The sequence below is a fragment of the Nematolebias whitei genome, chromosome 20 (genome assembly GCF_014905685.2).
Source record: "Nematolebias whitei isolate Nwh7 chromosome 20, NemWhi1, whole genome shotgun sequence".
NCBI classification, from domain to species: domain Eukaryota; kingdom Metazoa; phylum Chordata; class Actinopteri; order Cyprinodontiformes; family Rivulidae; genus Nematolebias; species Nematolebias whitei.
The window spans coordinates 27,925,559-27,951,238 of NC_056517.1; the positions used below are offsets into that span (position 1 = coordinate 27,925,559).

Genomic DNA, 25,680 nt, shown 5'->3' on the forward strand with positions numbered 1-25,680 from the left:
GGTTGAACAGAACCCATTGTGGTCTGGAAGAGGAGTAAGCAGCAACCTGAGAGAACAAATAGAAGAGATAATTCTGTGACCACAGAGACTCATATTAAGCAACCGGATATGGACCTTAATACACAACACAGGCGCTGTTGTCCCGTGTGAGGAGGACCGTGTCTTCTACACAGAAAGATCCGGAATATGAAGAGTTAAGACTCGACATCCCAACTGTTTATTTCTGCAGCTAGCAGGCTAGCTGGCTAGATGTCTAAGTCCGCGTGAGTCCGCTTGATTTAGAGATTTTCGTCGAGCCTTAAAGAAGCGCCTTTACATAATAATGGCTGTGATTTAAAAAGGACCGTTCGCTCGGCAAAGAAGAAACGGCAACTTTGAAGAATGGTTTCAACTGAGCTCTGATTATTTCACTACTAAAGGGGAAAGTCTCACACAGGTTTGTTTCACTCACACTTCTCGTCTTTCTAGTTATTGATTCAGGTTCTTGACGAGCATGAACAGGCTCGTTGAGAAATTTCCAGGCAGGGTCGTGGGTAGTTCATTAAACCAAAAAGTTGGTGTTTTTTAAAGCGTTCCGTTCAAGTGAGAGGGTTACTTGATACTTTGAGCGTCACTGTTGCGACTCCAGTGATTGACTGATAAGAAACATTTCTGGTCCTCAAATGTTATTGAAGTAAACCCTCTTATCAGATGCCCACATTCACTGGATGGTGACAGGAGGGGTTTTGTTTCTTTTCATAAAACTGAATTGTAGTGGCGCCTCATAATGAACATTTACGTGTATTTAATCTTGTTTTCATCTTAAGACAATATTGTGCCAATTAGGAAATGACTATATATGATGACCATACAAAAAAAAAAAAGTAGTTCCTTAATCTTATTCCATTATATTTACTTGAAACAGCATAAGCAATTCATTAATGATTATGATAAAACTGTCCATTTAAAAAAAAAAAAAAAAAAAATAGAGCAATGAGTAAAAAAGAGGGGTGCACTCTTTGCAAAGTTGTGCCCTTGATTTCATGAAAAGAAAATGAATTACCACAGTGACAAAAGCTCATAATGACCCCCTAATGAATTTCTTTATTTTTTTATTTTTTATGGTCTAATAAATTGAATTGGACAGTTTCCGTTCATTCTTCTGTTACAGCAGACTAATTGTGGAGACTTCCTCAAGGTTAGTTAACAAAAGAACTGTGGACATATCCTTATGTACTTAAGACATGCTGCTGGTGGTTGACTTGAATGCTTCTGATTGCTCAGCAGGAGGAACATCTAGTATTTTATCTCTAACTGAAGCTGTACGCTTCTCTTTGTAGAACCTCCATTTTTTAACACAAAGCAGCACTTGAGGTAGATGAGAAATCCCCTGAAGGGTCAGGTAATCGGTTGTTTTCCTAAACAAATTTTTTTTTTCCTCTTTAATTTTTAAACGGAAACTTGTTTTGGCAGCTTGTTTTAATCGGTTAAAGCGTGGCCTCGCTCGGCTGACATGTTTTGGAAACTGAGTCACCACTGATTTAAATGAAGGGCAACATTAAAAAAAAAAAAAAACTTTTAACAGAAGGATGTAAGTGGGGGGAAAAAAAAAAAAGTTTGCCGTTTTAATTTAACATCTTTTCAGGATTTGTGTATGCACTTTTAAATAAATGCGTCATTTTGAGCAAAGTAAAAACTATTGAAATTCCCATAAAAACCTTTCCCAAAGATAAATGGACTAACGTTCATTAAGGGGAAGCAGCTAATTGGTGCTTATATTCTAAAGACTCAGTTTTCCATTAGGCTTGAGGATGTTGCTGTCGCTTGCATCTATCCATCAGTCCACATGTTTGCTGTACCGAGGCACTCTAGCTGTGGCTGAAAAATATATTTTGTGATCAAACATTATCGACTCTCGGTCAATAACCTTGGCAACAGTAGTTTCTCTCCCCGGCAAGAAGCGCACAGGCGAGGCAGGAATCATGGGGGTAGAAGAGGCTTTTTCCTGAGGCTTTAGGAAAGGCTTTGTGGTAATGCCGACGATCTGGCGAGGAGACGTTCGTGTGCTTGTGCGTGTCAGGTCAACTAAGGGAGCGCTGCCTTTCTGTATTCAAGCAACCTATTTGCAGTCGTTTCAATCACAAAAGCAATAACTCAGATTTCCACTCATCTCATTATCCATTAATTTGATGCGCTTATCTTTTCCCTTTTAATTTGACCAATTCCTCAGCTCCGATTCCTCAGCTCGTTCCACGCTGTACTCTTACGTTTCCAGTGGAATTAATCAAGCATGTTCTTGTGTGGCCTGACTTCATTATATTGTAATGAAGTTTACCCTCAGGTGCCGTCAAGAAAATGGCTTAGCCTGAAAGAACCTTTTTTTCCTCTTGTACACCATTATCTGAAAATGGTTTAACGCAGAGTTGTAGAAAAGATTATTCAAGATTTTTTTTAAAAACCTCTCATTTTAACCTCCCACGTCTTCCTTATCGGAGCTATTCTGTCAAAATGTAGGTTTTAATAAAAGTTGAAATATTAAATGTCATTTTCCACTGCTTCGACCTTTGTCATTCTGTTTCAAGCCAACGCACAGCCTGTTGCTTTATCTTGTGCCTTTTCTGTCCCAGTAATGAGCCATTTTGCAGCTCTTAACATCTGCCAAACTTGGAGCATTTCTGCTTGCGAGACTCATCTGTCATGCATGAGTCGTCAGACATCTTTTTTGATTTGCCCTCTTTTCTCTTTCGTCTCTTCCGAACTGCTCACCGATGTACTTTGTAGACTGAGTACGCTGACAAACTTTTTTTTTTTTTTTCTTCCCGTCGTGGCCGCAAATGATGAAAGGTATCTTGGCGCTTATTCTGAATGGGGTGCTCCTCTTGATATCGTTCGTGTCTGCCTCCCACTAAGACACCACAGGGGAGAAACGGAGTAAGGGCACTAATTGGGAACACAAGTTTTCTTTGTGAGGTTTGTCCGTAAGAAAACACTGCTTTAATTTCAGTGCCCTTGTATTCCAGTGGGCAACATCTGTGTTAGAATGCACAGCATCTGGCTTGATTTTACATCTTTAAGTGAACTTTACCCTTGTCAATAACCCGAGTAGGTAACCTTGTTCCAGGAGCCCCTCATGGTATGCCTTTTCAAACCCTGCACATATGGTCAAATCAGTCTTACCCATGGGTAATATACAGCAGCTGAAACTGAGTGAGTTTAATAAATGTTTTTCATTTATTAACCCCCTTAGTTTCTGCTGTTGTAAATTACCCAAAAGGTAATTATCCTACAAATCTGCTTCTTGTGTAAAGTTTACTAGAAGCAGATGTTCCCACTCTCAAATCCATGTGATCTTAAAAAAATATAAATATATGTATGTATGTATGTATGTATATATATTTTGTCTCATTCACACTTTACCTTTAGGTGCAGCAGCAATATCTTGCTTTAGAGAAGATCTCTAATCTAGTAGCTTTTCAATACAGGTAGTTATGCATTCCTGCTTTAAACTGACTAAAACTCAAACTGTTATGTTTTTTTTCATGAAACGATTAATATTGCTGTCATGTTATTGCCTCACAAATTAACAGAAGTGGGAGAAAATGATGTGTAAATGAATCCATCACTTTAATCAGTAAGTACGTTTATTATTTATTATTTACTTTCTTTTAAACATTTGCTGCTTTCATTAATCTGGTAGCAACTGTTGGTGTAAAATGCGGGGGGGAAAATCTTTAGTACTTTGCCATAATTTCTTGTGAGGGATATCTATCTTGGCCAAATCAACGTATCACTTCAAAATACCACAAGTAGAACTGCTGTAGTCACTTACCGAAAAGTCACTACTGTAAATAGTTTCAATATAACTGAGCAGCTGTTTACTACGACAGAGCTTTAGGGCCACGCGAAGAAAAAAAAAAAAGAAAAGCCATAAAATTAGGAGAATAAAGTCGAATAAAATGTTAATATTATGAGAATAAAGTCGTATGAGTTTTTTTATTTTATTTTGCAGCTCGTTTATTTTTTATTTTTTCCACGAGTCGACTCCACAACGTAGCCTGTCAATCAATCCAGTGGGCATGTCAGCAAAATGACCAATCCAAAGCTAAATGCTTCTTACCTGCAGAGCTGCGCTGCAGCCCATCAGTGTATCACCGTACTGTAAGCAGGTTCAAAGTCCTGATACTGATAATAGTCGGATGTTGACATGCCAACAGATTAGCTATCTCCTTATTTGTAAAACCAATACCAAAGTATAACTTAACAAGATGCTCAGCATTCTTCATTTTACCACAGTTAAAATGCGGTAAACCCTGCTGTATCGTGTTGGAGTTCGGATTGGTCATTTGCTGACACGCCTACTGGATTGAGTGACAGGTCACATTGTGTATCCAACTCGTGGAAAAAATAAATAAACGAGAGCTGTAAAAATAGAAATAAAAAAGTCTCCTATGACTTTATTCTCGTAATATTACGACTTTATTCAACTTTATTCTTGCAATTTTTTGCCCTTTTTTTTTTTTCTTAGCGTGGCCCTAAAGCTCCGTTGCAGTTTACAGAAAAAAAGTAGATCACTGCAGTAAAAAGTCTTCTTGTTGTGTGTTTGCACCAAATGAAAGAATGAGGGGAAACTTTAATTAAAGATTCTATATGTATACAAAGATTTTAAGGGTTTCAAGTGGTGGCAGCTGTTTGATGGTCGAACAGCGTAACTCTTTTTAAGTGAAGAAAGAGATGGCATTTATCTCGAAGTAACTATATATATCGCAGAAGAGTTAGATTTTTAGGAGTTTAACTATGACTGTTCAATAAGCGTATGCTTGCGGGAAGGTTTTGTTTTCAGCTGTTTTCATGCAGTGGTGCTAATTTTTACACAACCTCGATGAGCTCAATTGTTTATTGGTGTAACGTTAAAGGGAACTTGTATATTGTGGTGTAACTTGCTTAAATGTTATCTAGTCTCACGAAAATTAGTCACCACGAGTTAGTCCATTTCTAACACGAGTAAACATAGCACAAGAAACAATATTGGAAAAGTGTCCAAAGTGATTGAATCCTGTAGCTTTGAAGGAGAGAACTATTACTGCTATGTATCTCATAAATAAAGAAGAACTTATAGGTAATTGTTTTATTTCTTATTTTTATTCTTCTTGGCAAGAAATATTTGGCTCTTTGTTATTCTCCGTTAGTTTCAGTGTCTCGTTAGTTCCGATGTTCAGGTCTTTGTCGAGGCTTGTTCTTATTTGTTTGATTATTTCTTGCTCTCTCCTGAAAGAAGATGCGGACAGCTTCGTGGCCCTGCTGAGGTTACGTTAGGTGGTTTGTAAGACCTTCGTTCATCCTAGTTAAATGTCATATCTGCTCCCAAGATTTGGCAGTTACGTCTGCTGTGACTGCCTGAGTCAGACGCTAAATGACACTTGAATCAAGCTCTTATAACAGCAGGATATTCAGTTTTCCTCTAAAGCAATCAGCTTTTTCTCACTCCGAGTAGCAGAAGGCGCACACATGCTTTTGACTCCTGTGGAAGTTGTTTTTAGGTGGGAGGAAGGGTTTGCCACAGACACCAGCCTGGGATAAATATAAATATGTGCTTTATGTATTTTCCAGAAACTATTCAGATATTTTTGTCGACTTCCTTGTTTTTCCTCCCCCTCATTCTGAAAAGACTCATTTATCACTGTGGTACCGTTTTGTTGAACTCAGCCCGATGCGGACAAATTCATGTTTTGTTTTAAAAAAACTGCTGCCTCAGAAACAAATGTATGACAGATTGATTTTTATTTATTTATTTTTGTACTTTTTCGAGATTTCTCAGCTCATTGTGGCCATGAAGTAAATCATTTAAAAACACTGTTGTAAATAAATTGCCTCTAGAGACTAAAATTACAGTAGTCTTAATATATTTGAATTATTAACTTCGTTAACAAATGAGTCCTGTCCAGTCTTTATAAAATAGAAGATGTAAACTAACTTGTTTCTGGTACATGGAAGAAATTAAAATGTCACATTATATTAATTTTATATTCACGACACGGATAAATAAGCTGCTTGAGTCAGGTTTTTAGCAGCTAAAAATATACATCTGTCTGCATTTTCCATATTTTGGATTTAGTTTATTTTTATGTTAGTCATATTTGCCTAATTTGATAAAAGTATTTTCAAACAGAAGTTAAAGGTAAAAGCAAGGATGTCGCGCTCATCTGACAATCCACGGGCACGCATCTCTCAGAACCGCTGCTCTCTTGACTGTGTTTAGCCCTCGTCTTTACGGACCTCAGCTACTTCGATCTGAAAGCGGAAAATCAGAAAAACCCCATTGACGCGCACTAATGGCATTGGTGTGCCTCCTTGTTAGCCATGCCCTCCCAAGTCAGATGCCTTAATAGGCGTGTCCTAATGAGCTCTAATTGAGACTGGCTAATTAACTTGGCCTGAGCCATTGTCTGTCTTGAAAGCGCCACATAAGACGACTAAAAAAGCCGAATTGAAAGAGTGGGGGTCTAGCATGGCTTCATCAGCAGTGTACTACTATGAGTCTTTCTAGGAGCATTGTTCTCTTTTTTTTTTTCTATACATGCTCCTACCATTTCACTTCTCTGCTGACATCAGTTTGCTTAGCAGGATACTCACAGATTCTTTTGCTCCCCTCAATCACAAATGTTATTTTAGTGACACCAACCATTTTCAAAGGAGCAACTTCAAAGCGTGATTAAAAAGAAGCAAGGCGGCTCTGATCAAAGGTTAAATTTTGCGCAGCGTGACTGTCTTCACAATGCAAAGTGAGATTCCTTCTTGATTCCTGAGTTCAATACAGGTGTTGAGGCTAGCAGACGTAAAGTTACTTTGCCGTGCACGAGGTGTATGTCTGCAGAGTTAAGTTCTCTGGAATTAACCTTACTTTGGCTCATTTTATTTATACTATAGGGGGATGTTGTCCGTTTCTCCTTAATGTAATCGCTGACATTTTATTTCCTTTTGTTACTCTTCTTTTCTTTATTTGTCTCATAGTGAAATATACAAGAAATTGTCATTGAAAACAGGGCTCTAACAGCACAGGCAGTTTATTGCATTGGCTGTTGGCCAACTCATTTTGTCTCAGAAAGTAATAAAATCTCTTAAATGGCCTAAGCAATTCAAATTTGTGAGACAATTTCATATGCCAGAGAAGCTGCTTTTTATTTTATCCAATGTATCACATTTTAGGAATAGGATGAGGGAAAAAAAAAATGAAATAACCGTTTTTCAAATTGTTATCTGTGTCCAACAGGACAGTTTTAGATTCAAGGATTGTGATTCCTTTTTATCTGACCCAAGGTTTTTGAATGATTCTTTTTCTATCTTTGCTTAATTTTCAGGATTGCTTGCTAAAGCTTTTGCCCTCAGCCTAGAAGAGAGAACATGACGCACTGGCCACTGCCAGCGACTGGCAGAGGGCAGATGTGCCAGCTGTGTCCCTGCCTGCTGCTCTAGAAGTTTCTCCTTTTACACCATGGCGCAGAGGAATTGAGGTTAACTCCTTGGGATTCTGCACAAAACCTCACCTTCTCCCCACCCCTTAATGCACCCCTTATCCCTACCCATTCCCACCATGCTGCGCTTCCTGCCTCTCAAACTTGGCCGCCTGTATCGCTGTCTGAAGCTCCTTTTGGTGTTGGGATTGTTTGTTGTTCTGTTAATGAACACCCACAACTTATTTGCTTCCTTCCAGAAGAACGAGCTCACAGACAGGCGATTCATTAACCTCAACAAGTGTCCTGCCTGCTTTGGCACCAGCTGGTGTCGTAAGTTCATGAACGGACAGGTTTCCTTTGAAACGTGGGGTCGCCTGCGGTTTTTAGACGTATTCAATGTCAAGAATGTTTTCTTCGCTCAGTACGGAGAGCCCAGGGAAGGCACCCGACGTGTGGTGCTCAAACGGCTAGGCTCCAACCAGGAGCTGGCTGAGATAGACCAGAAAATCTGCAAGAGGGCCACAGGCAGGCCACGCTGTGACATCATCCAGGCCATGTACAAGACTGAATTTGCCCGGATCAACGGGGACGTTCGCCTGCTTACTCCAGATGTGGTAGAGGGCTGGTCAGACCTGGTGCACTGCCCCTCGCAGAGATTGCTGGACCGTGTGGTCCGAAGGTATGCCGAGACCAAGGACTCTGGCAGCTTCTTGTTAAAAAACCTAAAGGACACAGAAAGAATGCAGCTACTTATGACTTTGGCATTCAACCCAGAGCCTCTCGTACTACAGGTATGTGTATATTATTTTACATTTTTTATTTTGTACATCTGTGTTGTTGAAAACAACTTTCATACGTTACACTTTTGGAGTATTTGACTGTTGGAGCCTCAGAGGAACATTTTGGAACAAACATATCCGTTGATCTCAGGCATCAGGTGATTTCCTGGTACTTGATCAAATCTGGTCTCTGGATCACACTTATAGGATCATAGCGTCAGAACAAAGGAAGCCTGGGTGTTGGCTCATAAAGCCCCCAGTAAATTACAGGGTGGAGATCACCGTTTTCTTTCTCTTCTATATGTCTTTGACTAGACATTACTCTCTGCCTAAACTCTAGGCTACAATAAGACTGAATGCCGCTATCTGGAGCATGAATATTCTCTTGCTTAGAATAGAGACAAGTTTAGAAGCTGTGGCCTCTGAAAAGAAATGAGAGATTTTGGCTGGCGGCAATACTGCATATTTAACACTAAATGTAGGGCAGTTTTGAATTATTCAAGGAAGCATTTGTAAACGGTCCAAGTTTTTAATTTTAATATACATATATGTCGTCTGAAGTCCTGTCAGTTGTGGGTGACTGGAGTGAAGGAATGTCTTTTGGGCTACTAAGTAGGATCAAAACCAGTATTTTGGCTTCTTCATTAAGTTTTGTGAATTATTTTATTGCCTGCAATCAAGCTTTCAAAATCCACAAAATAAAATTAAAACTGACAAATTAGACTGCAAAATGACTTTTATGTTTTTATACAGTTAGTCTAATAGACTGCATTAGAACATCTTTAATGTAAAATTGGTTAAATGCAAATTAAATAGATGCTTGTTTAACTTGTGTTTGGCAGCATATTAAAAGTGAAATCATGGTCTGTCTGTTCTGTCAGCCTGCGTGTCAGAGCAGCCATTCCCTGCACCACATAAGCACAGTCCACATCCTTTTCCCTCACTGATTTACGGGCAGCCAATCAATTTCAATTTCAATCTGGCATTGACCGCGTCTCGTGAGAGGACAGAACAACAATGGTCTTTGCCCATGTAGACATTCAATAACGTGTGCTGACCCCCTCCCCTTACACACAGGACCACACACCTCCGGGCATTTTGGAGAACAAAAGGCAACTTTTTAGTCTGGTCAATCTATAAAATCTGATTAGCCTTTTGTGCTCTCTTGCTGTCCCCCTTCCTTCCTTTCTCCATTTATTTATTTATTTTTTGGCTTGTTTGTGTCCCTGCTTCCCTGTCCCTCCACGGATAATGCCATCACTGTTTTTAATGCCATTATGCATCAGTTCAGATGTTTGGTGAATCACTCCCTCTTCATCCTTATCTTTCACAGCTTCAGACATCTCACAGCGAACACATCATCCACACACATTGTCCACAACTCTCTTCTCTTGCTCTCTGTAGCTCTTGCATGTTTACAGGGACTCATGAATTGTTTATCTCGCGCAAAACTTGTGACCCGTGGGAGTAACGCGTGTGGGTTGTGCGGCTGGCTAGAATGTAAAGAGACTTGCCAGGCCTCGAAGAGAATCACATATCCCAAGTACCTTGACTGTTCGTCAGCATCACTGAACTCAAAAGATGAGAAAATTTGCTGAGAGACTGAGAGACCCTATACACAAGGTTGAGCAGCAGTGGACCATAAAGAATTAATGGCGTCTATAGAGATTGAACAAGAGACGTGCTGCTCTAAAACACCTTAGTCTCTTTTTTTTTTCTTCCAAAGGTTAGGCTGCTGCCTTGATGGATTTTTAACAAAAAACAGGGAATACAGTCTGAGTTTATGACACACCATTTATTGCAACCTGATCGTTATTTTAACTATTTATTACTGTACCTTCTAATCATGTCAGGAACAAGGCTTTGTTGGGTTTAATTGCAGTTAAACACTTCTCTAGTAAGTTGGATGCAGCTGCTTTGTCATTGTTTAATTGAAACTGCTGTAGTAATGAAGAAATATATACACTCTGTTTTTTCTTGCGCCTCATGCTTTATAACGCTAAATAATGTGAATACGATTTCTGCTGTCAGCTCAGTGAGCTGCACTGTCTCTTCCATGGGCTTCTTTTTTCCAGTCTTTTGAAGCCACAGGCAGTAAATCGGCCCTGATTCACTATGAGGAACCAACCTTCTTTGTCAGTGGGGAAACAATCTGCTGTGTTGTTTCGGGTCTGGCCAACAATAGGTTTTCTGTGTTCAGCGGTACACAAATGTGTGCACATTCACACACACACCACCCCCACTTTGTGTCACATGGAAGACAATTGGACTTTGGGGAATAAATATTTTTGGAAGATACAGTGATGACATCCAAGAAAGAAAATTCATGTGCAATAGGAGAACTTCATCCAACTTCATCTTGTTTTGTTTTTTTTCTTGTCTTCCTGTCGATTCATTTAAATTGGGCTGGAAATCTTTCTCTGTTGCTGTGATTAATCTGCTTTTGTCAAGGTCTTGTCTCTTTGGCAACCAGAGGAATTGCATGTTCCTGTTTTAATTTCACCCCTTATTCAAGAATAAACTTGGTTTGGATGAGAAGTGAGTAATTTATTCAACTCATTTCCGTGGCTAGAAATTTATTTGCCATCCTTGTATTTTCTCCTCCAGCAAAATGACTCACTGATTCATCAGGTGACGGTTGTGTTTGATGAAGTACATCTGGCCCAACCTTAAATTAGTTCGATTTAGCCCAGTCCTCTCTTCCAAATCATTAAGCTCGGCAAGTTTGCCAGAAGCATGTGACTTCACTTGCACCCTTTTTGGTCTTCAGCCTTGTCGTGCTCAGTGAAGCCGAGAATAGGATGTGACAGGCCTGTGGGGTTAACTCAGTCAGTGGTACACTCATCTCCTCTAAACTCAAATCTGTGCAGTCCAGACACCCCTTTCCCTCGTTTCATTACCATCTCACTTCTCCTTCCGCATATCTGACTTGCTCGCCTCACCTGACATAGAGAGGTACATGCCAACCTCTTGCAGTATTTTTTCCAGAACAAAGACATCTGACACTAATACTAATTCCTAAAACAAAAGTAGAAGTTACATGAACAACCGTATCATTTCCTCACTGTACTTTTGACATCATAATAGTATTGCACATGGGAAAGGTAAACATTCACAGCACACTTAGCAAATGTTATTTGCTTTGCCTCTGGAGTGTAATGTAGATTAACAGGACATTTTGTAAAGCAAACAAGACGGACTCATGAATTTTCCTGGCACAAAGTGAAGTACAACAGTACTTTGACTATGACCTGTTGAACCTTGATTTGTTTATTTTATAGGAAAACTTTTTTTTTTGCACAAGCTATGAGTCATAACCTTGAACTGAAAGTTGGAAAAAACATAGGGGTGAGATATGGCCTAAAAGAATGGATGAAGAAATTAGGTTAAAATAATTATGCTTTTTCATACACACCACCTCATTTGGCGAAAAAGCTACTATCTGTACAGTTTGATGCAAAAACAAAAAATGTCTCAATGGGATTTACTTGTCTAAATAAAGGTTGAATGAAAAAAAAAAAAAAAAAAGAACCAAAAAGCTTTTAACACTACAACCCACTATATCTGATGTCTGTCCTTTTTTCGACACCGTGTCGTACAGTGGGGAAAATAAGTATTTTTTGATACACTGCTGATTTTGCAAGTTCTCCCACCTACAAATAGAGAGGTCTATAATTTTTTGTCGTTGGTACACTTCAACTGTGAGAGACAGAATCTAAGAAAAAAGCAGAAAATCACATTACATGATTTTTAAATAATTAATTTGCATGAAATAAGTATTTGAAACAACAGAAAAACAGAACTCAATATTTGATGTTGAAAATTTTGTTTGCATTTAGAAAAGTCGGATGTTTTCTGTAGTTCTGGACCAGATTTGGACATACTACAGCATGGATTTTGGACCTCTCCTCCAAACCGATCTTCTCCAGATTTTTCAGGTTCCTGGACTGTTGTTGGGCAACATTGAGTTTCAGCTCCCTCCAAAGATTTTCTGTTGGGTTCAGGTCTCAAGATTGGCTAGGCCACTTGAGGACCTTGAACTGCTTCTTACGGAGCCAAGTTAGTTGCTCTGGCTGTGTGTTTTGGGTCATTGTCATGCTGGAAGACACAGCCACGACCCATATTCAATGCTCTTCCTGAGGGAAGGAGGTTGTTGGCCAAAATCTCGTGATACATGACCCCATTCATCCTCTCTTCAATACGGTGCAGTCATTCTGTCCCCTTTGCAGAAAAGCACCCCCCAAAGGATGATGTTTCCACCTCCATGCTTCATGGTTGAGATAGTGTTTATGGTGTTGTACTCATCCTTCTTCTTCCTCTTAACAAAGCGAGTGGAGTTGATACCGAAAAGCTCTATTTTGGTCTCATCTGACCACATGACCTTTTCTCATGCCTCCTCTGGATCATCCAGATGGTCACTGGTGAACTTCAAACAGTCCTGGCATGAGCAGGGGGACCTTGTGTGCCCTGCAGGATCTTAAACCATGATGGTGTGGTGTGTTACTAATGGTCTCCTTTGAGACTGTGGACCCAGCTCTCTTCAGGTCATTGACCATGTCCTCCCGTGCAGTTCTGGGCTGATTACTGACCGTTCTCAGAATCATCCTTACCCCACGAGGTGAGCCCTAGGCTGAAGCAGATTGACAGGCATCTTGTGTTTCTTCCATTTTCTAATAAATGCACCAACAGTTGTTGCCTTCTCACCAAGCTGCTTGCCTGTTGTCCTGTAACCCATCCCAGGCTTGTGCAGGTCTACAATTTTGTCCCTGGTGTCCTTAGACAGCTCTTTAGTCTTGGCCTTGGTGGAGAGGTGGGAGTGTGATTGATTGTGTGGACAGGTGTCTTTTATACAGGTAACACATTCAAACAAGTGCAATTACGGTAATACAGGTAATGTGTGCAGATTAGGAGGGCTTCTTAAATTAAAAACTAACAGGTCTGTGAGAGCCAGAATTCTTGCTGGTTGATAAGTGATCACTTATTTCATGCAATAAAATGTAAGTGTATTATTTAAAAATCCTACAATGTGATTTTCTGAAAAAAAAAAAAAAAAAAAAAAGATTTTGTTTGAGTTGAAGTGTACCTATGATAAAAATTAGACTTCTCCATTCTTTGTAAGTGGGAAAACGTGCATAACTGGCAATGTATCAAATACGTATTTTCCCCACTGCATATCTTATGTGTATATTTTGCATTAGAATTAGTTTTTATTTTGTTAAGCTTTAAAATGAAGCAATCCGATAGTCTGCTTTTCTGGGTCATGTTTCCCTGACAAAGAGGATCAAAGCGCTTTAGTTTTTAGTTGTATTCATGCCCTGTCATTTACTCACACACATTACATGCTATTCCAGTTTAAGTGAGAGCCTTCTGTCTCTGAGGCTGGATCAGTGGCTGAGGTCCGCCAGAAAATAGTATTTAAGTTGCTACTCTGTGATTAGTGCCTTTTGTTTCAGGGTCGGGGGATTGTGGCAGTCATAAGCACACAAACGAGGAGGTTGTGCATGCTGCAAGCCCTGGTTCAACAGATCCCAAACCTCCTTTAATTATTCTTATACCCCTTTGTGTACAGACTCTGAATCCTGTTAGAATAAACAGGGGGCTATCTAGGCCCCACTCTTCTTTTGGCTGCACTTGTTGGAAGGAGGCCTTGGTGGTAAGGAGAGAACTAGAGAGGAGTAAAGGGTTTTTATGACTGCGTCTTGTATAGGCTACAACCGTGTGGCGTTTTCTTTCATTTGAAGGAGCCAGACTGCTAGTGTTACCATAATCTTCTCTTTTTCTTCCATTCTTCTCACACACATGCCTGACAGCTGTGTTTGGTTAGGTAAATGCTTGTGGCTGCCCCACTCGTAATCCCACCCACTAGCTCCTTTTTTAGATTTGCTCCCTCAGCTACCCCCCACTCAGTTTAATACTGTTAAAGTGCACCACGACCTACCAAATGCCCAGCTTGTGTAGGCACAGTGCTGCAGCAAAAGAGGGTCGTGCACAACTCTCCATGGGCCCCTTAAGATAGCTGGTATGGATCAGTAACAAGCTGCGTTTTTACTTTACTTTGTTCTCTAGGGAGCCTAGGGCCTAATGTTAGAGCAAGAATATGCTTTTTAGCACATCCGCTTGTCTCCAGTAATAAAACTGCCCACTGCATTAAAGTACGAGGCACCTGGTTCCTGCTGGGAAAATTATGAGAGGTCAGCAGAACACTAGCGTCTTCATGTTTTTAGCATTTGCACCCTCACTCCTGCCAAGATGACTTCCTTTAATCAAATCTCTTCCTGGATGTTAAGGGAACTGGTGAAACCCTGACACATCTTATTAGGTTTGAGGTCTTTCTTGACATTTGAGACATTTAATTGGGTTTATATCGGGAAGCTCTTTCTGTGCATGTGCTGTTCTCTACTTAGCAGACAGGTTGTAGTGCAAGGTCTCTGATCGTAGGCTCCCTGCTTCCCATGACACTCAGCTGCCCCCCCAGATAATTGGTGCTGCTCTGAAATGTACAACCCTTTTATGTAGGCCTCAAACCCGCAGCCATCAGGTCTGAAGCCAAGTTTCACTTTTCTTTTCTTTTTTTTTTTTTTGTTGTGTGGGCAGCGATACCACCTATACGGAGTCAACACAGCTGCCTGCGACTTTAATACATTCCTCATCTTCCCGCGGAGTGGATTTATGAGGTGGCTCTATGAGCCAGGGTTCAGCTAGAGGTCGGTACAGGGTTTCAGCTATCAGCTAGCAACGCAGAATGTGCTTGCAACCTCAAGCCATGCTACCACGTGCACTCATTTCTCATCCTATTCTCATTCTCTCTACAGTGTAAAGGCCTACAAAACTCATATCTATCCAACTTGTTTCTATCAATTTTGCACTGAGCTTGCGGAGTCTTGTGCATGTTGACATTTAAAATTTGTTTCTGGACCGAGCAGTTGAAATATCTGCCTAATCTCAGTATTTTATTTCTCATCGGTACTTTGTTCTTTTTTTATCCCTTATGTTTTAAACGGTGTACATCAAGCACACTATTGGTACTCTTTTGAATGCTGTTCAATAATTTTCCACCACTCTTTAGTCTTTAAAGAAGTGCACACCTGGATAGAGGAGGAGAAATCATATTCTATATCCAGACACATAGTCAGCACATACCTCTTCAGCTTGGAGCTCTGATTAGATGGCTTATAACTTCCATGAACGGACAGAATCACAGTTTAGTCTTTGAAGTTTGGGCGTAGAACAAAGGAGGAGGAGAAAAAAGGTTAGCAGGAGGAGCAGTAGCAGCATGAGACGAACCACACAGAGGGGGAAAAAAGAAGTAGCATCATGTGTGCCTTGGCTGAGAAGTTAACGCTGGCGCCCCTGTGGGGCCTGAGCGCTCGCCTTGGACTAACAGACTGTATTTTAAACTTAAATGGCCAGCAATAGGAGAGCTGCACAGAAAAGCAATGTGTGTTTTAAGTCCGGCTTGGCAGGTTCATCCTCCCAGCTTTGTCAAGCAGATATGTGGCCTCCTTAGCACTAAGCTTCTGTAATAAACAAGTTGAAATGTAATATTCATTTTTCAATGCCAAGTTTGAAAGTAGTTTTCTTTTTAACGGTTTCATTTGATTGAAGGTGGGTGTTTTCTTTGCTTCCTCAGCTTTACTATTTGATCCATAGACTCTATAGATGAGACCTGTTTCAGCTTGTTTGGTATGAAGTAATAGTGTTTTGTTGGAGACAAAAAAAATCTTGACACTTTACACCACAACTTGCTCAGGGCTTTATTAGGCTGCTCACATGAAACATGTCTGTAGCAAACTACTAATTTCCTTTTTGCTGCTAGTAGTTGTGAATGCAGAAGGAATGCTGCTGGCTCCTTATAAATATTGCATTACTGAAACACAGCTCTGTGTCCACCAGGTTTTTGTGTGTTTGCATGTGTGTGTTTTGATGGACCAGTGTTCTTTGCAAGCCAGCCAAGGCAATAATCTTGGGAGCCACTCATGTTTACTCGGCCCCTGAATAGAGGTTGTTATCAGCTCTGGTCACGTTGCGTGTTCTCATTCACATGCGCTCGAAAGCCGTTTCTCATAGACACATGCACTCTGGCGTGTGCACACTCACACAAACTGGGGGCTCTTACGAACCCTTTTACACACATGCCCACGCCCTCCCCTGAGTGGTCCAGTAGAAGGGCATGCCTTTGTCAGCAGATGTCAGGACGCAGGTGTGTGTTCTTGTGCCTCTCGCTCCAGTCGTTTCATCCTCTTCTCCAGAGGCGGCCCATTTGTCTGTGGCCCTGTTTCATTTCAGCCCACCCCCCAAACCACCTGAGAGGATGTCACTGTGTCTGTTGTGATACATGCGAAGAAGCGAAAAGCGCACCGCACTTAGTGCTACAAGAGTGCATTAATTTAACGCTTACATAGTAGATAAAACTGACTTAAGTCTAAAAGTCATTATTACAGCATCTTTAATGACAGGATAGTGTTTTGGTCTCTCTTGCCCCTTTTGTACCTAAAAGAAAAAAGTAATTTAAAATCATTTTTTACATGTTCAAGTCTTTGCTAAGCACAAGATGAAATGTTTCCTGTGACAGGAACAAGAAGTGATAAGACCTTTTAAAGCTGTTAAAGTTGCTGGGACGTGTCATTGGCAGTTTAGCACCCTCAGCAATTTTCGATAGCTTCATATCTTCAGGAAACTGGTAAAATTCACTACCTGTGCATTAATTCACACATGCACACAGTGTACCTCCTCGGTCTACTCACAGATAGTGTAATAGATGTAATATAAGGCTGTGCTTTTCAGTGTCACCCTCCCACCACAACCACATTCAAATGCCTCATTGCGGATGTTAATGACTTCCGCAGAGCAACCATTTAAAAAGTGTTCTAAGGAAGAATGATTGGAGTATTTATCAGCCGATGCAATAGCAGAGCTTGAATCCAAAACAGGCACATTCTTCTTTATGCATGCTTGCACTGTTCAGTAGGTCTCTCCTTTAGGTTTATTGCATGATGCAAAACTTAAATATAGGAAGCTCATTAAAGGGGCGTCAAGGTATGAGTTAAGACACCGACGCAAAGCAACAAGCATGCCAACAGTGAATGAGCGACATCTGTGTTAAGAACCACCGACGAGGGCCAGACGAACTTCAAGGCCTTCTCATAACAGCCGTTGACAGTGTCTGAAAGTAGCCTCGAGGCATTCATCCTGCTATTCCCTCTCTGCTAGCCTCCTCCCGCCTCACCCAATCTGCCGGCGCTCTACTTTTGCTCCAACACAGGCCCTCAATCTGACAACAAAGAGGGAGATGTGTTTAGCAGGCAGGTCTTTGCTGGTTTATTCTTCCTGTCTGCTGAAGTGGGGAAGTGAAAATAAAAGACACTGTTTGTCTCTTCTTTCTGCCCTCTTCATCATTTTTTATTCTCTCTTTGTTGGTGCTCCCTTCCTCAATCACCCCTGTCCATTTGCCCTGCAGGGGTAAAAGAGTGAGGCTGCTGTTTTATAAAATTGGTTCAGTCCTAGCGTCTGATGGGCTAAGTTTGCTTACCACACCAGGAGCAGCATAGATTTGCAGCAACAGAAATCAGAGTAAGGCTTGAATTTGGGTCAAAGGGATGTAGGTGGGCCTAATGGGGATGCTCCGACAACTGATCCAGTGTCTGTGTAATCGTGCTATACTAACTTCAGAAATTAGAAAGCCATTTTAGATATTTACCCTATTAAGTCTCTAATCCTAAAATCTCTCATGCATTAGTGCCTTTTGGCTAGCAATATATCAGTAGTTGGGGATTTAATCCTGTCCAGCCACTGTTTGGGAGTTCAGTCAGTCTACTGTACTTTTTTCCCCACGTCTACCTATTCAAAACCTATACCCTGCAAAGTTTCCCGCATCTGAAAGTGTAGAATAAGTGTAATAAGATGATTTAGAAAAAGTTTGAATGAGTCATTGACAAGTCTAAGAATGACAGTCAGAGACAGACAGGCTGCAGGAAGCAAGTTTTGCTTTGTGGACAGACTTTTTGTCTTGCCCACAATTGATTAGGTCCCCTCAGAGAAACTTGATTAGACCAACACCACATGCAGCTCATCATTGTACCCCTTTAAAACCAATTAAAATATATATTAATAATTGATATTAATGTGTCATTAAATACACACACACGCATATAAGTGACACATTGTCATTTTTTTTTTCTGGATTTGATGTGTTCTGACTCACTGCTCCATACTGATTTTCAAGTGGCTTCTTTGTCTTTACTTGGAATTGCATTTAGTTTGCTGAACAGTGCATAGCACATCTTAATGATTACTTGAAATTAAATGCTCTAACAACATTCCATGGTGCACAAGTGAACCAGCAAATTCCTGGATGCAGTAGTCCCTCGATTATCTCAGGGGTTACGTTCCACACACGCCTGCAATCGGTGAAAAACCACGAAGTAGGAACACTATTTATTTTAGTATTTATTTGTATTTATATATATTTGAAGGCTCTATAAACACTTCCCACACTCTTGCAATGTTCTAAACTCTTAAACATATGTAATTTTAACAACATATGTATATGTACTGTACAGTACTGCAAAATTTTACTCACCAGCTCTGCAGAACAGCAGCTCTGTTCCGGTCTGACTCTGTTCTGGTTCGGCAGACCTACCTTGCAGAGACGAAGTCCACCGTCCAGGTTGATGTGCACGTGGATAACTGAGCTTCAGGAAGCTTCAGGATTATTTGTGACTTTCCTGCCAGTTCTGTGAGCTTAATAGGTAGATCATTACTTCTGACTTTGCATTGCAAAACGTTCCCTCCATTTCAGCAGAAAGCAGCGTCCGGAAGCACTGTTGGTTTCTTGGTAGTGTAGTTTTTTGGACTGACTTTACAGTATAGGCTTATTGAAAGAAACTACAAAATGGTGACGCCTTTCCAAAGTATTTTTTTTGTTGTTAACTTTTTATCCTGTACCGTCCCAATCATGTGAGTATTATTAAAGTTGGCAATCGTTGAAAAACCTCGAAAGAGCAAGTTTTGTGAAAGTCTAACCACAAAGTAGCGAGGGACTACTGTACTCACCTGTTCACCATGCAATGAATTATTTTAGTCTTCACTTTTACTTAGATTCATAGTTTATATGTAGGGGTCCAGCTGTTGTGCTGGAGAAATAAGACCCTATGTGGCCTGTGAGGAGCGTTGGAGAGGGTGGTTAACACATATGTCTGTAAATAATTTGTATTCTATTAAAGTTTAAAGAAGTTTGGGTAGCCATGCATATTTAACCTCCCCCCTCTCAACAGAAATTGAAAGCTGGTAAAATATTGAATTACCAAGAGAGCATAGTGGGATTCTACAGTCATAATAGTTCACACTTTACCTGCAGTGTTGTATGTTTTTTTTTCTTTGCCATGTTCCTGATGAGGCTGGCTTTCAGAGAGGTAGTGCACCTGAGGCGGCTGGGAAACACGAGCACTCCTGCTTGTCTGTCTGCATCGTGTCGGCTGTCTGCCAAAAATGGCAGCCTTGAAGAAATTTGTTACATGGAAATTGTGGGCTGTCATTAAGCTAGCATATGGCAGGTGTTTATTATAAATGATAGGGGACCTTTGCAGAGGGCTTATTTTATATGATGGGAACATCTTATAATTTGCATCTGCAGAAAAGTTGTATTTGTTCTGTCATTTCCCACTGATTTCAGCCTTTTGAACAGCTTGTGGCAATAAAATGAACTTTGAAGTAAATCTAGGAACCATGTGGAAGAAAAGCCTGCAGCAATTGTGAAATACAGCTGATTAAGTAAAGTTGGCATCTCTTGTCTATATTTGCATATAAATAAATGCTACTACTTGAAAACAGAAGACTCTTATAATGGGCTTGATTCTATTTAACCTAAATAGATGTGAGGAAAAACTTGGAGAGATTAAGATATGGTAAAATTGTGGTGATAGCACTTGCCTCTAGCGATTTTATCTTGTCCTTATTAATCAGTTTTAACCTATAATATGCAGCGGTTTCTTGTCAGTCTGCCCAAACTGCATTAACCCCGTTAGCCAGCACCACAAAACAGGCAAAACGCCTCACTGTTGGATCACAACACACAAGGCTTTTCTCCTTACTGCTGCTGCCACAAATCACCTCCTATCAGTTCTCTGGAACCACTGAGTAAAGCGGCAAACATCAGCTCACAGCTGTAGGGCTTAAGCACAAACTGGCTTTTTGCTTTTATTAAATTTAATCCATTCTACCCCAAGCTGGCTCTGTTTCACGTGATTTTTCTGCAGATTTTCAGCTATTGGGCTTAGGATTGTAAATCAAAAAAAAAAAAAATGCCTAAGGCTGTACCCAGTATCTTTAAGTTCTGTGTCTAGGATTCTTTCTTCTTTCATCTCTCTCTGTAATCAGAAACTTATTTCAGTGCAAATTAAAGAAATGTTTCTGTCACTGTGAAGGTTCTTTCAATTCATGTTAGAATTTGCTTTTCAACGCCACTAGGGTATTTATTTTATCCGCCAACTTTGTTACACTTGCCTGACTTCTTTTATCTACATTTTCCTTCCCAGAGCTTTCCGTCAGATGAAGGGTGGCCGTTCGCCAAGTACCTGGGAGCATGTGGGCGCATGGTAGCTGTTAACTACGTGGGCGAGGAGCTGTGGAGCTACTACAATGCACCGTGGGAGAAGAGAGTGGATTTGGCACGGCAGCTGATGGACATTGCCGAGCAGCTCACCAACAATGACTTTGACTTTGCCCTGTACCTGCTAGATGTCAGCTTTGATAACTTTGCAGTTGGCCCTCGTGATGGAAAGGTCATCATTGTCGACGCTGAAAACGTTCTGGTGGCAGACAAAAGACTGATAAAGCAAAGTGAGTGCTGATGTCTATCAATACTTTATCACAAATGCTTTGTGTCCAAGTCTGTGTAGGTCATTTTCTCTTACAGTGCCTCAATTTACCCAGTAAGTCTTTGTATGTCACATCCTTTAAATTTGAGCAGTAGATCTCCTGTAGCAAAAAGGGGAATATTTACATCTGTGTCCTGATTCATGCTCATTAACCAAGGTAGGAAAATCAAACAAAGTAAAGTCAGGTGCTCTGGACAGTTTCTTTCTCGTTAGTAGGCCTGTCGCAATAAACGATAAATCGATTAATCGCATGATAAATGAAAATTATCTACCTAATTTTCATTTATCGTCTTTATCATTTCTTCGTGTCTCTCTCTTTCTACTGAAGACACTGGATGACAAAATGCTCAACTCCAGTGCTCTTCACTGATCCCTCTTTTGCTCTTTTCTCTTTAAAATGTATTTTAACCGCCCAAAGTTGTGTTTTTGGATCGTTAAAAGCAGCTAAGCTGTGAAGCTAAGCTAACAGGCCGACCTCAGGGAAAAAAATTTTAGTTAGTTAGTTTATTTGACAGGGACAGTGCACACAAACATAGAACAGAACAAGTCTGTGTTTAATGCGTTGCACAAAGAGTATATAGCTACAGCTTTTGTCTTTATCAAAGCTCCAGAATTCACAGTTGAACCCTGTTCCTTCGTGTAAAAAGTTTTTCTATGCTAAATGAAGCTGAGAACTTGTTTATTGTTTTTTTTATTAAAAGCTTTGTGTGAAAAATGCTATGCTAAAGAGCTCAAACCACACTGAGCGTCCGCCATTTTGAGAACCAAAGAGAGACAGCCCATGTCACGTCAAGGGGCCTCCCTCCCATTTTTCTTAGAGACGCGCTGCTCGCTCCCTTACTCTCCATCTTTTGGTTCAAACGGTTTTATAATGCCATCCGGTGGTCGAAAAAGGTACTACACACAAAACAAATTAAACATTTCAATTAAACAATAATTACTAAATGTTGTCAAATTTCAAACAATATTACAGTTTATCGCAATAATTTCTGAGACAGTTAATCGCCCAGCAAAATTTGTTATCATGAAAGGCCTAGTCATTAGTTTCTTGCTGGAAAATAAAAGTAATTTACTTGTGACATGACTACTTGTTTAGTAAGTTTATTTTTTTCTCTGTTTTGTTTATCAGATTCTCTCAACATTGACCACAGTTTGGGGTTTCTAGAAATGAGACACTTGAGACGGTGATTAAGTTTTAAAGAAAGGCCTCTAGGGACTCACAGCTACAGGCAAATTTGCATATGCTGGAAGTGTCTTCTCTTCTAAGAATATACTCTTACAGCACCCCTTCTGCCTCTATCACTTCGTCCCCTTCAAAAGAAAAGATTGTTCAGATAACGAGCCATCTCTGCTGCCCTAGTTTTTTGCCTCTCAGAATAAACCTCGTAACAAGGTCCAAGAAAGCTATATATCACACGCTCAGCATGGCTGTTTTCCTCCCTTCAGTCCCTCTTCCAGGGGCCACTTTAGAGAAAGAGAGAGCGCAACGACCACCTCGTCGGGCCCTTAGATTTGTCCTCCTCCTGCAGAAATCCTATTAAAGTGATAAACTGTGGTGTTGCTAGGTGTTGAAGTTTCACCACTGTGCCTTGTGACAGATATGAACTATTGTTTGTATGTGAAAGAGATGGTGTGTGCGTTTGTGTGTGGGTGCTTTTTTATTTGTAGGAGACATATTGTGATGAATTTATCCTGAGAGACCGTGCCGTTTTGCCAAATTACTAGATCTGATAACAGGGAAGCACAAAGTGGTGTTCATATCAAGTTACTCCAACATGTCTTCAACATGTCTTGTTTTTTCCCTTGAATCTGTGCTTCATTTTCTATGTGGTTATGTTAGTTTGTGTAGTCCCGTGCTCAGAAGTGTGCCTATTTATTTGATTGCCAAAAGCTGCGATTTTCCACCCTGTCACTGAAAGCCTTCGCCAGTCCTGAAGCACAATCCAGGTTGAGACTCCTCCCTTTGTCTGGCAGAGACATTTGGAGCCTGACAACTCAAGCTGCTTACCCTGACCTTTCAGAGTATAAGCTTAGTTTATTTGCTTCCTCCATGTTTGTGTGCCTTGGATCTGTTTGTGTGTCTGCCAAGTGCTGCGACTCAGCAGGAAGAAGAGAGGGATCATGGCGGTAATGAGTATTACTAGGTCATGGCTAGTAGGAAACTGGTGCGACAACTTCCCAAGGCTCCTCAAACGGAGAATCCAATTTCCACAATTAGAGACTGAGATTGAAAATGAGTGGAAATGCGATGTGAAAGCCATTGGCCTCCACTGAAACCAATTGATTTGCAAATCAAATATGTGCAGTTCCAATATCTTAAGATGATCCATGTGAATTCAATAGCTTCTATAAAGAGACAAAACATGTTCAAGTTGTGCTGTGCCCTTTGTTTGCTGAGTCCAGTGGCACAAAAAAGCCGGTCCTTATCAATAAATGTATCTGGTTTCTTCCACTGTAATACAAATGCCAGTTATTCTTTCACCCCGAGACGATGACACATATGCAAACACATATGCTGCCACTCTTTCTCTCGTATTCAGTGAACCACTTCCAACGCCAGCATGCATTCTTAAAACTGACTTGGCCTTTTGAATTCCAACAGTAAGACTATGCTAACAAGCATTTCAGGCCCAATGTCCCTTCTCTGTGTAGCCTTGTGAAGGCCGAGGAGTGAGGGGAATGCATACAAGTGTAATCAGAGCTCCTTAGCATGGAAGTTACTGGATACACAGGACACAAGTGAGAGTAGGCAGTCCTGCCTTGTCTCCTGCTCTGCTCATTTGAATTGAAAATGATTTGGTTTGCTTTGGAAATGTTCTAGTATTTTTATATCCAGAACTGCAGGATGAAAATAAATAGACTTCTAACTTTCTTTCAACTTTTACTGGAGCGTCAAATGACTTTTATTTTTTTCCCTCTGTACTCATTTTCGTCCTTGACTACGAACCTAAACCTCCCTTCGTTTTTTTTTTTTTTCCTTTTCGTTGCTCTGACTGCCGTGTGTATTATTGTATGCGGGTGTAATTTTGTGACTGCTCATCAGTGTGAGTGGGGAAAAAGAACAAGACACCCTCCCGATTCCATCTGTCAATCAGTGCCCAGGTGTGATGCACAACCGGCTCCCAAGCATTAATTGCTTTCACCTCACCTTGCTGCTTTTTCGTGTACATCTCTATATGTGTCTGTGTGCTCCTGTGGCACACGGATAGATCTATCTTCATCATGCTCACTGATTGAGGTTGATGTGCCCCTCCTCTTTGGGGAGCCCGCAGTGGGGCACCTTACCAACAGGCCAACGCTAGATGTTTGATTGAGTTGTTCTGATGAGCCAGACGAGAAGTGCATTACAACGCTGATACACTGATTATGTGTTTGCATCCTCTGGGTTCACCCCCTACCCTCCGTCTCTCTACAGTGTTATTGATCTGCTTTTAATGCACAAACCAATAGCTCTCTCATAGTTCCAGATTTTTTTTTCTTCCCCTTTTTCTTTTTTTATTGCCTCCCTCATTTCCCAACTCAATCCTCTAAGGGAAAAAAAAAAAGAGAATGAAATGAGCTGGAGAAAGAATTTTATTTGCTCTGTAAATCAAGAAAGAGGTTCATTTCTGTCAAAAGAAACAATAGATCGTTGTTTGGCTGTGAGCTCTGGAAAAGCATTTTCTCTCAGTGGCTGTAGAATGTAATAAGTGTTGCTTTGGTCCTGTCAGTTGCTTTGAAAGTTGATTTCTTCATTAATAGTTAGCTCAAACTGTTAAACTGTTTTCCTTTTCAGTTTGATACAGTGAAATGCTCATTTCCCTTTGTCTTTGTCCATTTGCAGACAAGCCCGAGAACTATGATGTGTGGTACGAGAGCCGTTACGAGGAGTGCGACAGGGAGGCCTGCCTGTCTTTTTCAAAGGACTCACTTTGTTCCAGGGTCACTGTGGACCACAATTACTATGCTGTGTGTCAGAACCTGCTTTCGAGATACGCTACATGGCGGGGCACCACTGGAGGCCTCCTTCATGACCCGCCCACCCACGTAGCCAAAGATGGACATCTTGACTCTCTGTTGGATGAGTGCACCAAACCCAAAAAGCGTTATGGCCGCTTTCAGGCGGCTAGGGAACTGCGTGAATACCTCACACGGCTAGCTGCCGCCTCCTCCTCTGCCATGGCCAGGTAATGCATGGAGTCGGCGTTAGCCTGATGCACTTAGACTGGATTTTGTACTCCTTATCCCCGGACTCCTGAGATCCTGGTTCATGTACATGATGTCATTTGCTGCCTTTGTGCAATGGAGCAAGAGGGTGCTGGGTCTTGCATCATGAAGTGTGAGACTCAAACTTCAAAGCAAATTTGTGAAAGCTCTATCTTTTACCTTGACTTTGCTCCTTTGTGTTAGAAGGGTATGGCGCTAGAAAAATTCCTGCTGGAGCCAGAAAAGAGAGGTGACCTTTCGGCTCTGAGGGTGGGCTGCCTCCACGACGTCTGAGATTAGAAAGGATTCTGCTAAACTTATCCCTCACTGGAGGTCAGGCTATCGTACACCGGAGCGTCCAAGCAGCAGCAGCAACAACGTCACATAGCCCTGATCATGTTTGTCAGAATA

The 25,680-nt window shown here is 40.9% G+C and overlaps 1 protein-coding gene across 1 annotated transcript; it reads left to right on the top strand.

Moving 5' to 3' along the window:
* Positions 1 to 25,315, top strand: dipk2ab (divergent protein kinase domain 2Ab). The gene is made up of 4 exons (XM_037694089.1): positions 1 to 436; positions 7,335 to 8,221; positions 20,743 to 21,046; positions 24,908 to 25,315. Exons 2-4 carry the CDS (start codon positions 7,538 to 7,540, stop codon positions 25,252 to 25,254), a joined length of 1,335 nt encoding a protein of 444 aa, XP_037550017.1. The 5' UTR covers positions 1 to 436; positions 7,335 to 7,537; the 3' UTR covers positions 25,255 to 25,315.
* Positions 25,316 to 25,680: the final 365 nt, after the last annotated feature.